We start from the raw sequence: 14,945 nt of genomic DNA, 5'->3' as shown, positions 1-14,945 counted from the left end.
AGCCAATAAAATATATATTTTTTTACATTTATAGAAAGCAATGTCTTTTTTTGAAAAATTTATATATTTGGTAAGTTTTTAATCTTTCCCTCCATGTCCCATAGACTATAATGTAAACTGAAAATGTGGGAAAGACATTTTTTTTAATTTATAGGAAGCAATAAACTTTAAAACACAATTTTGCATGGCAGATGCATAGATAACATAATTTTGACTTGTAAAAATAAACTTATCCTTTGAGGGTATCTCTGGCAAATTATTGATATTGTAAGTGCTCCAGACGAACACCGAGTACACTAGGAATATTTCTAGAAAGACAAATGCCTACAGGTAGGTACATTTAGTGTTGGATTACCTGTATTGCATGGAAGAAAGAAGCAAATTCTGAAACACATTGGCCGAAGACGACAAACCAATTTGAATACTTGACTATTGATCACATCAAACTTCAAATATTGAATATATTTGGAAGATTGACTTACATTGTGTGAGCAAAAGCCCAATAATAATCTGAAGGGCTTAACGTTGGAAGCTATGCATCTAACAGATTGTTCTGGTGGTTATTTTCAAACATAGTCAGATTTTCTATTCGTAAAAATACTCTGCAGCTCTTTAGAAATGATTTGTGTTAAAAGCACTTATTTGGAGTTAAGGCTCTTACACTTTTTGGAAGCACACACATGGAGTAGAGCTTTTCTCCTGGACATGAGAGTCCTTAACGGACCGTGGCCAGCAGCAAAAACTGTCCATTACAAGACCCATCAAAATGACAACGGACCACTCCAATAACAGTCAGCAGCACATTCAAGCCTCCGCCACCGCCCTAGCACAACTTGAAGCAAGAGTCAAAAATTAATTAAAAAAAAAAAATTTTATTAAGAAGCGTAAAAAATAAAACTCTTAATACAATTTATCATAACCATTAAGTCACTTCAAATATATATATATATATATTTATGTATATATGTATATTTATCTTGATACTTCAGCTGTGCCAAAGGAGTAAAGGTCCGTAATTTAAAATAAAATATATTTAATTCTTAAAATTTCTTCAATAAAGTTAATTCTGCTATAAATCACCTACACAAGTAAAAGAATGAGTATGCATCTGTGTTTCTGCAAGGCCAACACGGCACCTAGGGGCGCTGCAACCACAAAATGAGTGGTTGGGGTGGGGGGGGGCATTGTGTTGGGATGGCAGGCGTAACTGGCAGGACTCTGCCCAGCAGTCTAAGACTCAAGATCAAGATGAATAAATAAAATAAATAATAACTGAGTAGATGGGAAAGTCAGCGGTGACCCCACCCCCTGTCTCTAAGCTTGACCCCGCCACACGTTTGACAACTGGAAGCGGCCAACTGTTCAAACTGTCTGTACAAGTTAATAAAAAGATGATACATCTTATAATTAAAAAGCACCTGCCATTTGTTTGATCCAAAAATGCCAAAATTAATGCCCCCTCACCCTTGGAGTTTTGGTCTTATTCCGCTTATTTAAAAAAAAAAAAAAAAAGAGCATAAAGAGCTGACTTGAGAGTGGCCGCCCCTCACAGCCAGACCTTTCCTGATTGGTCAAATGGCTGCTTGGCAGTAGAGAAGGAGAGGGAGTCCCCTCCATCCCCCTCTGCCATTAAAAGTGCACCCACCTCGCTCACACATTAAGAGAATATGCGGATGGCTTGGGTCGCTGGAGTGTGACAAACTGGGCACTCGCGCTGTGCCGACTCGCAGATCTGTCCGGCACACTCCATACAGAAGAGATTATGGCCACAGGGCACCAGAGCAGCAGTCACCTCACTCTCAAAGCACACCGAGCACTCCCGCACAGTCTTTAAGTGACCAAGCCCACTGCCTTCGGAATCTGGAGGGGAGCCCCCGGAGGCTGCTGAAGAGAAGCTACCTGGCAGCGAAGAAGACGAAGAGGAGTAGCCGGGGGTGCTGCTGGAAAAGGAAGACGGGGCAGAGCTACTGCTTTGCAGCCAAGAAAGGGTGCTCAGTGGGTGTTCCGTTAGCAGAGACTCCGGAAGTGTTGGGGAGAGACGAGGGGTGAGAGCACCCCCACTCAGCCCACTGTTGCGCCGCTGCTGGACGCCTCCATTGAGAAAAGGTGCCCAGATGTTTCCAGTGCCACCGCTAAACTCAAAACTCACATCGTCAGCTGTCGGCAAAGTAGGGCCGGGATCCGGTCCAAAGGTAAAGCCGCCACTGCCCGTGCTGAAAGGGCTAGTGGGGCTTGTGTCTGCTAGCCGTCCCCCAGCATTACTGTAGTGAGACTCAGTAGACCCTGAGCCCAAGGAGCTCAAACTACCATTACGGAATGCAGATGCAGCCACCTTCCTGGCACTAGCCGCCACATGGGTACCACTTGGTGCTCTTGTCCACAAGGCAGCACCCATGGACAAGCTTGAAGCCTCTAAACTCACATCAGTCCCATTACTGTGGAAGTCATTCTCCCCTTGCAAGTCCACAAAAGCCCCCGTCCTCAGGGTGATATGGGTCTCTATCTCTTCACGTGCCCGATCCACATTCTCAGGCATGCCTGTCACTTCAAACACAGGGTCCTTATCTCGACTGGGTGTCACAATGTATGTGTGAGTTTGTTGCTGGATCCTCTTAATGGTGGCCCCCTTGGGACCCACCACCAGACCCACCACCCGGTAAGGCACTCGCACCTGAATGGTGGTCTGGCCGGGCAGATTGGGAGGTGCCGAAAGGGAAGTAGTGCCCATCAACCCCCCAGCATTGGCTTTGTTCCTGGAAGCTCGGATCATAGAGAAATGCTCTGCGGCAGACAGGATCTCCCGCTTGGCCATGTCCACATCTTCCTTGCGGCCCGTCACAATGAACACGGGCTCTTCTCCACGCACTGGGGTTTTAATATAGGTGTTGGTCTTCGCTCGCAGTGCTTTGATCTTGCAGCCTGGGGAAGACAGTACAAAAATGTAATTAGCACTCCGACTATAAAAAAATAAATAAAACTTGAATGGAATACATACAGCTTTAAAAGTAAAGTGCAACAAAATTCAAAGTTAGGCTAAATGATACTAAAGCTCAGCTTAAAAGAAAAAAAAAAAAAAGAGTGATGATGTTATCAGACCTTCTTTTTCTACTAAGAATCTTAGCTTTGTTTTTGGTTCCTCCCTTTCTTATTCTAACCACATAAATCAAATTAAACTTTCTTTCTTTCACAACCTCAACATATTCCACGCTTGCTCATCTCTCTCCTTTTCCAAAGCCGAGAAAGTCATCCACGGTTTTACTGCATCCTGTATCACCCACTGTAACCCCCTACTGGCAGGTGCCCCTTTGAATCTTTTATCACAGCTCCATTTGGTTCAAAACACTGCTGCAAGAGTCCTTACACAGACCTGCAACATCAAGCATGTTAAAACACAACCTGCTCCACCACTTTCACTGGCTCCCCGTCTCTTAAAGAATTTCATACTAACTTGTATTATTAAACTACCAGTAACGACACACTGCAGGAATACACTTGACTAATAGTTATCATTCTCTTTCTCCGTACATTTATCATTCGTTTGCTCAGAGGTTGATGTGCTTGCTGCTTCCTGAGCAGCTCTACTTTTCTATACCCTAGCGGCCCGCTTCTTCTCTTCTTTCGCCGGCATCTTTTCGCGTTAAAACTGATTAAGTCAGTGTTTGTGTTGCAATTACTTAGTACGTTTCCCTTAATTTTTCACTTAAGCCTTCAATCTGCCTCAAGAATGATTTAAGATATGAAGAGGTAGGAGAAATGACGGCGAAGGTGGTAGGAATGAGAACGGCGCCCGTGCACATGCGCCACATGGCCACCCTGCTGGCCACTGCAGAGAGTTGATTCTACAATAAAATAAAATAAAATAAAATAAAATAAAAAGAGGAATAACCTTGGAGGTCAATCATCATCCCGAAAGCAGAAAAATAGACGTCACGTAGTATATCCATCCATCCATTATCCAACCCGCTGAATCCGAACACAGGGCCATGGGGGTCTGCCGGAGCCAATCCCAGCCAACACAGGGCACAAGGCAGGAACCAATCCCGGGCAGGGTGCCAACCCACCGTAGGACACACACAAACACACCCACACACCAAGCACATACTAGGGCCAATTTAGAATCGCCAATCCACCTAACCTGCATGTCTTTGGACTGTGGGAGGAAACCGGAGCCCCCGGAGGAAACCCACGCAGACACGGGGAGAACATGCAAACTCCACGCAGGGAGGACCCAGGAAGCGAACCCAGGTCCCCAGATCTCCCAACTGCGAGGCAGCAGCGCTACCCACTGCGCCACCGTGCCGCCCACGTAGTATATGTGTACCAAATTTCAAGTCAATAGGTGAAACGGTTTGCGAGCTACGGGCGATTTAAAATCCTGGACAGACAAACAGACAGCCACGGAAGCTTATTATATATAAAGACTAGGGAGCTTCGCCCTCTGCTCGCTTCGCTCGCCAACCCCCATATTTATTTTTCCGGATACACACTTTGAAGATTTTTTTTTCTTTGAATTGTTGCTATTTCATTAGTTTCACTTTTATTTCAGAACTTCTGTAAAAACAATATTTGTAATCTTGCGAGTCCCAATATGCTGAATCTTTTTAATGAGGTCAGGATAGGTTTCTCTGTTTGGAATTTCAGCACAGACAAAACGATCTACATCATCAGCAGTTAATCATTTTTTTTTACAAAGTAAAAAAGTAAGTAGAGTTCTGCATTGGACTCCTGTCTGTAAAGTCGTGCTATTTTCCTCTCACAGTTCCAAAAGTACATGGGGTTACCAAGGTGATACCCCAGCTTTTGTCTAGGTTTTTGTACAAGGGCTAGACAGAACGTTTTTGACTCCTGGTGTAAATTCAGCTTTTTAAATAAGCAGACAGATCAATATATATACATTAACAAAGTAGCCAATAAATGCATGTGCGGTAAACTCTGTTTTTGAAATTCTCAAGATTCTCTATTTGTCACATGCATAGTTATAAAGGACAACACGCAGTGAAATGCATCCTGATCCGCTTATCAAAAACTGTGCAAAGTTAGAAGAATATCAGTTAGATTAACAAAAAGTCATAGATCAAAAGATAACAGTATAGTAGAACATAATCAATAAGTAAAATTATGTGAATAAAATAGAATTAAGTGTTAAGGTGCAATAGTGTAGTAATTATTGTGCAAAACCAAAGTTAGACTGGTGCATAGTTAAATGAGGCAGTTTGTTTGTTTGCGTTACTGCGATCTTTATTTTTTATATTTTCTAATTTTTCTACTTTCATATCCTTTAACTTTCTCCACATGTGTATAGTGTCAAGGTTTTTTTTATTTTTTTTTGGAGCCTTTCTAATTTCACTGGTTTCATAGTCTCTAACCTGCTCTGCATGTGTTTAGCGTCAACGTTTGTAAACGTCTCTATGAAGTTCTACTTTGTCTTTTACTCACTGTCATTTAATTCTGAGCCGGATTGGACGTGATTTTTTTTCAATTCCACTTGTTCCGGGCTGATAACTACTTTCCTTATTTTCTGAATTTGCACCTCAATTATTCTTTTTTGCTCTTTTTTCTGTCCAACGCATTTGAGTCTCTTTTCTCTGCGCTTCTTCGTTTAATCGTCGATGTTTCATTTCTACCGTATTGACCTTATACACTTTACATGCACTGAGAGCCCTGGAGCTGTGTGTGCTGCGTGACTGCCTTTACACTACTGATTTGGTTTCTTTTTGATATTGCTTGCAAGTAGGGTGTGTATTTGCAAGACTCTCGTTTTATGTTCCTGTGAGACGCACCGTGGCAGGTCTCTTTCGTCTCGCAGGTCTTTAAATTATCTTCCGAGAAAAATCACGTATCATAGACTATCAGGACAGGGGACAGGATTTCTTTTTATAATAGAGAGATAAGGCTTTGTATGGCTTTGCACCAAACTACATCAATAAGATGCTCCACTAAGGTCCATGGATTCTGGCAATCTTGTGGTGCACAAAACTAATCTGCACACTAAATGTGACAAAGCCTTTGGCTCTACTGCACCCAGACTTTGAGATGACCTCCTCAAATTAATGAAATCAACTCACACAATTAATTCTTTCAAAAACAAACAAACAAAAAAAAAAAAGCTTAAAACACAATTATTCATAAAGGCATTTTCAGTTTAGCCTACTTATACAGACGCTCAGGAAGATTTGCATTTGTATCATAAATTATGTCATTTGTTCAGGGTCTTCTTGTCATGTTTGTATTTCTGCATTTTGTTCTGGTTTATTGTCTTTTGATTTATTTCAAAACTCTGTATACCCTGTATTTATATGTATTTGCTTCCCAGACGCTTTTTATACAAAGCGACTTACAAAACAAGGCAACATAACGGAGTAAACATCAGTCCGGGGAATGTTTGGGAACAAGTGTTACCGGAAAAGGGTGCAAAATTGAACATCACAAGTGAAGAGCTCAGAATACAATACAAGCTAGTTACAATTATCAGTCAGTCAGCAAGTCATCTTCTGACCCGCTATACCCTAACACAGGGTCACGGGGGTCTGCTGGAGCCAATCCTAGCCAACACAGGGCGCAAGGCAGGAACAAATCCCTGGGCAGGACGCCAGCCCATCGCAGGGCACACACACACACCCACACACCATGCACACACTAGGGACAATTTAGGATCACCAATGCACCTAACCTGCATGTCTTTGGACCGTGGGAGGAAATCGAAACACCCAGAGGAAAACCACGCAGACACGGGGAGAACATGCAAACTCCTAGTTACAATTGCTAGGTTACAAAACCGAACAGTTAATATAAGACAGAAATTCATCAAACATGAGTCTTCAAATTCTTCTTAAACACATCAAGGGAGTCTGAGTTTCATGTGGAGGTGGGGAGCTCGTTCAACCAAATAGGAGGTGCACATGAAAAGTATGGGCTGAGATCTGGTAGCACACATAGGTGACATCACCAGACAGTGTTAATGTGTGTATACAGTATTTAATTTACCTACCTACCTATTTATATAGGTATTTATTTAAAGAGCTTCTGTAAAATAATCAATTATCTTCCTGGAGACAAATAACGTTCTATCTAAATCTAATCAGCAGTCTTGAAAGGTCGAAGGAGCATTAAGACTTCAAAGTGTCTCCATATACACTGCCGGTCAAAAGTTTTAGAACACCTCAATTTTTCCAGTTTTTCTTCAAATTTAATCAAATGAAATGCAATGAATGACCTACATTGTACAAATGTAAGCACAAAACTGCCATAGGTTTTAAATTTAAAGGTTTAGGTTAGCAAAAACTGAGAAGGACATTTCTGGGTATTATAAATGGGCCTTCATCAGGGAACAACTAATACTTTAAACCCTACAGATGTTCTGCAGCAATTAAAATAAATGAAACCTTGCAATTTGCACAGGTGTAACAACTTGTGTTGATTACTTAAAAACCCTCTGTCTGTCTGTCTTAATGCAGAGTTGGAGCAGACTGTGTTACTACACCCTCTGAAGTATTACTTGGGACAATATTACACTCTAGAAAGTTGTAAATTCCAGTGACAACGGCAAGAAAATTGCAATTATCAAATGAAATGAGACAGAGTATTATTACCCTTAAAATTATAGGCCTTCCATTTAGTGAAACTGCACAAAAATAAAGTGTCAATGAGTCCAGTGGTGTCCTACACAGTCCAAAGGCAATTGTAAAGTGGAAGAACCTCCGATACGAAGTGACCTGGCAGACCCAAAGACATAAGCCAAGTTTCTGAGGGTGTCACCCGCTTGTGTGATCACAGGTGCCTCACAGCATGACAGCTTTAAGCACAGCTTAACTGTGGGCAGAGAAAGCAAGTCTCTGTTTCTACTATGAAGAGGAGACTTTATGCTGCAGGTCTGACAGGGTGAGTGGCAATAAGAAAGCCATTCCTTAAAGAACAAAATAGGGTCTTGAAATACCAGCTGTGGACTAGTGAAGACAGGAAGAAAGTCTTCTGAAAAGGTTGGGAGCATGTGCCGATTTTACAGCATGTTGCCACACCCACCACAAGACAGTCCACTCAGATTGGGACCTGAGTGCATGGCCTCAGGATCACAATGGAACAGTGTGAGGTTTTTATGGTGGCTGAAGTGGCAATCCTGCCACCAACCTCCATATTTTCCATGCAAGTTGGAACCGATGTATCAAAACTTGAAATCTTTGGTTCATGACACAGGGTGTCGAATTGATGAAAGGATGGTCCCTCAGTGTGTGACGCCAACAATCAAACATGAAGGAGGAAATGTGATAGTCTGGGGTTCTTTTTCTGGAGGCGGAGTTGGTGACATGCACAGGGTGACTGACAGTCTGAATTAAAAGGATTACCGCAGTTTGGCTGTTACACAAGCAAAAGGTGGCTACTTTGAGGAATGAAAATTTTCAAGAAGAAAAAAAAAAGTGTAAACTTAATGATTCCTTGACTATTTTTTTTTATATTTGCCATTGTTTATTTGTTCTATGCCTTGATTTCATGAAACAGTAAAACATTACAGCAGAAAAACTGAGGTGTTCTAAACTTTTGACCAGTAGTGTATATAGGCGCTGACCCACTACTCTTTAGGTGAGCATCAAGGATTGGAACTTAATACATGCCACTACAGGAAGCCAAGGTGGTGATCTGAAAAGAGGATTGATGTGAGCCTTCAGCCAAAGCATTCTGAATCAACTGCATCGGCTTGGGGATACATGCTGGTACTCCTTCCAGCAGATGGCTTCAGATGGGAAGACCAAAGACTGGACCAAAGAGTTGCATATTCTGCCAGATACAGTTCTGTGAATGAGTGAGTCTGCAAGACCAAGAGACCACAGCAACGTGGTCCCAGAAGGACAACTGGTCACCGATCACCATCCTGAGGTTGTGTACCAACTTAGATATTAGACATAATGAGCCAAGCTGAACATAGATGGGGTGCTGAATAGACAAATAAGATGGGATAACAAAAAGGAACCAGTCTTTCCCAGGATGAGGTGGAGATGGTGTTCCTTTATCCAGGTTGCAACATCAGTGAAACATGTAGATATTTTCATTGATACCTTATGGTCCTCTTTATTTAGTGTTTTATCTGGATATTAGGTGTATCCAATGTTGTATATGCCCTATTGTCCATTCTGAATTTCTGCGAAAAGCACTGAGCAAGGGAAAGGTGCTATATAAACAAAATGAATATTATTAACTTCAACCAAGTGAAAGTAATTAAAGAATAAATACATCAAAACTGTGAACTGGACAAATTCAATCCTCAAAGTTTTAGTATCCTCGGTGCAGACAACACCCGCACTTATCGATCACAAACCCCAGACTCGAATTCTTTGTGTGCCTGCAGCCTCCTCCCACCCTCCACTTGACACCTGCACGGGCCCTTTAAAAGAGGCGAGGCTAAACGCTCAGCCAATGGGAAGCTGAAGTTGTGATGTCACTGCGCAGGCAGCGTGGTTTTCAGACAAAGAGAACAGCAAAGACCGGCGACTGCTGCAACACACACAAAAAAAGGAGCTATAAACGCGGTGTAAGGGAGTGCTTAATCCGAAACATAGGAACTATGGACTGGGTGGAGAGCTAGCAACCGAATTTAATGGTTGGACCAAACAGGAAAAAAAAAAAGTAGCGCAGACACTTGTGACCTCAACACTCCATCCTCCTCAGGAATACCGTCACCCCAGACTAGACAAAGCGGCCCAGCCCACACATCCACCACCCTGGGCCATTTGGAGTGGCAGGGGGGAGGGAGCCTCACACACAAGTGGGTCAGCAGTTCGGCGGGGAGGGAGGAGTGCTGGTGGTGGCAAGTAACGGTATTCGAGTTAGCAGGGCACGAGGGAGTTCAAAGGTGAGCGACTTCAAGACTAAAGGAACAGCCACCCATCCCCGCCCCACTGACTCTAGCTAACAAACCGTACGAGCCCAGCTACCTTCATTCCCTTTCAATGGGACAGCTTCCCTGGGTGGTCAGTGAAGAAAAAGTGCGGACAAGAAGGTGTGAGTCAACAAAGACCGCGCGTCAGTCAGCCCACCTCCCTTTGTATCCTACCTTGTCTGCCCACAATCTCGGCGACATGCTCCGAGCTCGGCACCGGTACACACTCCGTCATGTTGACACTCCTTTTGCGGCTACCCGTTTCAAGCAGCACCGAATGGTGAGACGGGGCAGCCATGTGGAAGCCAGGGCCGAAGATGTCCGGGGCGGCAGCAACTGGCATTGGCGGGGAGGAGCAAGAAGTCGGTGAGGCTGGGTGCTCCAGCATGGCAAGTCCAACAAAGCCGGCCCCATCGCCGGCCACCGCGAGGTCCAATTCTCTTTCTCCCGGCCGCTCCTCCAGACCGATAAGCGAGAGTTGGTCCAGGGTTAAGCACAGCTGCTCGTCCTGAGGGTCCGGGTCCGACTCGGGCTCCGCTTCGGGCATGTCGGGATGGTAGAGAGTGCTCGGCATGGCGTGCACCCTCGCGGTGCACACTGGAGGTAGGGAGTGACTGCCACTCGCAGTTCGTCTCGGGTAAGTGCTGCTCCCTCTTCGGCTTGACTCAGGCCGCTCCGCTCCTGCTCTCGCGCTCAGGTCGCAGAATTCAATGCTGCCCTCCTTTGTCTCACCGCGCCGCGCACTGTCACTCACCCGCTACGTCATCGCCGCGCAACAATGGGCTCACGAGCCACGCTCCACGGTGGCGGCGGTACGCATGCGTCACGTATAGGGCGGAGGCGGGGCTAAAGGTGGTGTTGACGATCTGCCACAGTGCAGCGGCGCTGCCGCCAATTCCACCGCATTTGCAAAGAAATCGAAAAGGAACGTACCAGCGAAAGACCAGTAAATTTATAAGTAAGTTGATTGACGGAAAAACAAGAAAGCAAATGAAAGGAAACGGCACGTTTGGCTAAGTAAGTGAGAAAATGAACTCAAGGATATTTTGTTTACCTTGTAGCTATTTTATGCAGAACCCTGTCTGTGCATTTCAACGGGGCTACTAGGCATATAAGCTGCATTGTGTCCGCCACCAACCGTTAAACTCTAAAAACTCAAGTGCATTCAAGCTTACTGTCATGCATACACAGTACAATGAAATTCTTACTTGCATGCCTCCCACATCCTAGTGACAGTAATCCAGTACCAACAAAGACCGCGAATAAAGCATCATATATTAAATACAGCCAGTGGCATTTTTCTGCTTTATGACCGCTAGATGTGCAAAATAAGTACTAAGCTTCCCTTAGTCCAATTAACTTTGGTAATGCAATTAATTATCTTGAAAAATGTTGTTTCTTGAAGCCCGTGAAGATGTCTTTGTATTGGGTGCTGCAAGCCTGTCTCCTGGTGAGACGGGAAGGACTAATTGGCCCTGCAGTGTTCTCCGTGACTTTGGGTGTGTGTGATGATGCACAACCTTAACTTTCTAGTTTAGCAATGGAGCTTAAAGTTCATCATCTGTATTGAAAGGGGTGCCACCTATTGTTGTTTTTGATTTTTTTTTTATATTTTATTGTAGAAAGCCAGAACATTACATTGGCATGCTACTCTGTAATATACACTGCCTGGCCAAAAAAAAAGTCGCCACCGAAAAAAAAGGTCACACACTCTAATATTTTGTTGGACCGCCTTTAGCTTTGATTACGGCACGCATTCGCTGTGGCATTGTTTCGATAAGCTTCTGCAATGTCACAAGATTTAGTTCCATCCAGTGTTGCATTAATTTTTCACCAAGATCTTGCATTGATGATGGTAGAGTCTGACCGCTGCGCAAAGCCTTCTCCAGCACATCCCAAAGATTCTGTGTGAAAATGATGTCTCATGCTCCCTGAACCACACTTTCACAATTTGAGCCCGATGAATCCTGGTACTGTGGTGGGTTGGCACCCTGCCCAGGATTGGTTCCTGCCTTGTGCCCTGTGTTGGCTGGGATTGGCTCCAGCAGACCCCCGTGACCCTGTGTTCGGATTCAGCGGGTTGGAAAATGGATGGATGGATGAATCCTGGTATTGTCATCATGGAATATGCCCGTGTTATCAGGGAAGAAAAAATCCATTGATGGAATAACCTGGTCATTCAGTATATTCAGGTGGAAATGCTCTTACTTTCAGTATTAAACATAGACCTGAGTTCTACTGTTGTTTTTCTTCGATTTGATTTCACCAAACGTTTAAGTGATCGCTGATCACGATCATTCAGGATTTTTTTCCGGCCACATTTCTTCCTCGAAGACGATGGGTCCCCACTATCCTTCCAGTTTTTAATAATGCGTTGGACAGTTCTTAACCCATTTTTAGTAGTTTCTGCAATCTCCTTAGATGTTTTCTCTGCTTGATGCATGCCAATGATTTGACCCTTCTCAAACAGACGAACATCTTTTCCACGACCACAAGATGTGTCTTTCGACATGGTTGTTTAAGAAATGAGAAGCAACTCATTGCACCAGCTGGGGTTAAATAACTTGTTGCCAGCTGAAAGGTAATCGCCCATGCAGTAATTACCCAATAGGAGGCTCGTACCTATTTGCTTAGTTAAATCCAGGTGGCGACTTCTTTTTTGGCCAGGCAGTGTATAATAACATAACAGATATTACTGTTTACATTGAAATGAGTGCACAGATAACAAAGGAATAAAATAAATACAAAGCAATAAAACAAAAAAAGAGAAAAAGAAGATTCCGTTTTCACCTAAGAGCAAAAGATGGGAGACACAGACAAAAACAAATATATTTTTAATTATGGTAAAACAATAAATAACATAAATGACAGGCCCAGCATGCTTTTCTAAAAGAATATTAATAAATTCTTGCCATGTATTAAGAAAGTGTTGGACATATCCTCTAAGAGAGAATTTTTTTTTTCAAATTTGTGATAATATAGAATATCATTTACCCACTGAGTTGTAGAAGGTGTGTTGGGATTCTTCTGGTTAAGAAAGGTAAGTCTGTAGGGTAGTATGATATGGGCTATTACACTTGATTTATCCCTGTAATCTTTAACGTCATCTGGAAGTACATCAGATACTGCCATTAATGGATTTGGAGTGATTGCAACACCAAGGATCATTGAAAAGTATGTAAAGATTTTGATCCAAAGTAATGTTCATTTAGTGCACTACCTCAACATGTGGCCTAGTGATGCTGGAGATAGATGGCAGCGCTTGCAGGTTAAATATTGTCATGATTACAGTTTGGACAATTCTAAATGAGATGAACAAGATTTAGGTGAATTATGTAATACTTGCCACATATACAACTGGAGTCTGTGCTATATATGTCTGAGTTTCATGGTTTTCCTAGAGCATATCCCATTTGGGGCTATGCAGCACACACCAGCAAATAGGTGCCAAACGTTCTGTACCATTTGCTCCCTTAAAGGTAGTTACAGTTACAGTATTGGGAAAAAAAGAAATACTAATCAATATCAGGAATGTATTGTTCACAAGATATTACACTGATCATTGATCTTCAACTACCTCGGAGGAAGACTGCACGTTAGTAGAACATTCCTCCTGTTTGAAAGAAGCACAAAATCCTGTTGCAGAAAGCACTGATCTATGTGTAGAAAATCTTTTTTTTCCAGTTGTTTGCTGGCTTTACATAATCCACAAACCCTAGCAGCATGGTACTTAGTCCTGGTACTGGACAAGCAGTGTGCAGTTCAAAATGTGCAGTATATTTTTTTTTTCAGAATTTACTGTCTTAATCTTCTTTGTTTATTTATCTGGTTTGTACAATGCTATATACTGTATATTCTGCCATTCTTTATTTATTCTGTAAGTGCCTTGAGCATGGGAAAGGCGCTATATAAATAAAATGTATTATTATTATTATTATTATTATGTGTCGTCTTGGTGTTCTGTCAGTGTTATCATGGCTTGTCTTTTTTCATGTCACAGTCATTCAGTTCTAAACATGAAGTATTGTTATTTTAATATAGGCAGGTCTTAGCCAGAAGATTTGTTGGGGAGTGGGAGTTTGCAAGGCTCTCACTTTTTCTTAGCATTTAAATCTATAGTGGATTCGGAAACTATTCAGACCCCTTCACCTTCTACACTTTATTGTGTTGTAGATTCTATTTTAATTTTAAAAAAAAACATCAATTTTTGCCTATCATTCTACTCACAAAGTGAAAATGTGTTTTCAGAAAGTTCAGTCAATTTTTTTTTAATTCAAAACTAAAATCTCTCATTCTTATCAGTATTCAGATCCTTTTGTGTGAATCTCCAAATGGCGGTCAGCTGCTTCCTCTTTGCTTTTATCGTCCTCGCGATGTGTCTAGAACCAAGCCGTGAAGACTAAGGAACTCTGTAGACCTCTACAACCAAACTGTGGTGAAGCATAGATCACGGCAAAGACAATTTGTAAAGCTTTGAGAGTTCTCTGGAGCAGGGGTCTCCAACTCCGGTCCTAGAGGACCACTGTGGCTGTGGGTTTACATTATAACCCTTTTCTTAATCAGTGACCTGTTTTTGCTGCTAATTAACTTCTGTTGAATTCATTTCAATTGACTTGCTCTTGAAGATCCCGACCCCGTAATTGTTTCTTTTTCCTTAATTAGCAGCCAAACAATAATGAGATACAAAATGAGCCAAAACAAGTGGTGTCCATCACACAATATCTGAAAATAAAGAAAGATGAAGGTTTCAGAAATGCTGATCTGCTCAGGTCCCCAAAGCATTTTACCAGAGCTCTTAGAAAAGAGAATATCAACAATTTCAGAAATGTCTGCTATTACACAATGAGAACAGCAACAAGCCATGGAATGAAAGAACGGGTTTAATTAACGACAAGAATTGGTACCTCATTTAGCAGCAGGTTGGAGTGAAATTGGTTGGAGTTTGAGGCCCTGGTCTTCTGTTGGCTCACTCACTTCAAATTTCATTTCTGTTTGGGTGCCGTTTAAGGAAAGAAATGAAGCAAATCAGGGGAACGATGAAGAAATTCAGGGGAACAAATCTTAAACAAGTCAATTA

General features: G+C 42.5%; 1 protein-coding gene across 1 annotated transcript; it reads right to left on the bottom strand.

Moving 5' to 3' along the window:
- Positions 1–861: 861 nt before the first annotated feature.
- LOC114662797 (RNA-binding protein MEX3B-like) lies at positions 862–10,685 on the bottom strand. The gene is made up of 2 exons (XM_028816468.2): positions 10,043–10,685; positions 862–2,919 (listed from the first exon to the last, which is right to left on the bottom strand). The coding sequence occupies exons 1-2, from the start codon at positions 10,440–10,442 to the stop codon at positions 1,658–1,660; spliced, it is 1,662 nt and encodes a 553-aa protein (XP_028672301.1). The 5' UTR covers positions 10,443–10,685; the 3' UTR covers positions 862–1,657.
- Positions 10,686–14,945: the final 4,260 nt, after the last annotated feature.

This window comes from Erpetoichthys calabaricus, chromosome 12 (assembly GCF_900747795.2).
Source record: "Erpetoichthys calabaricus chromosome 12, fErpCal1.3, whole genome shotgun sequence".
Lineage (NCBI taxonomy): Eukaryota > Metazoa > Chordata > Cladistia > Polypteriformes > Polypteridae > Erpetoichthys > Erpetoichthys calabaricus.
Note: the sequence above shows the minus strand (reverse complement) of the source record. Positions and strands in the feature narration are given on the sequence as shown.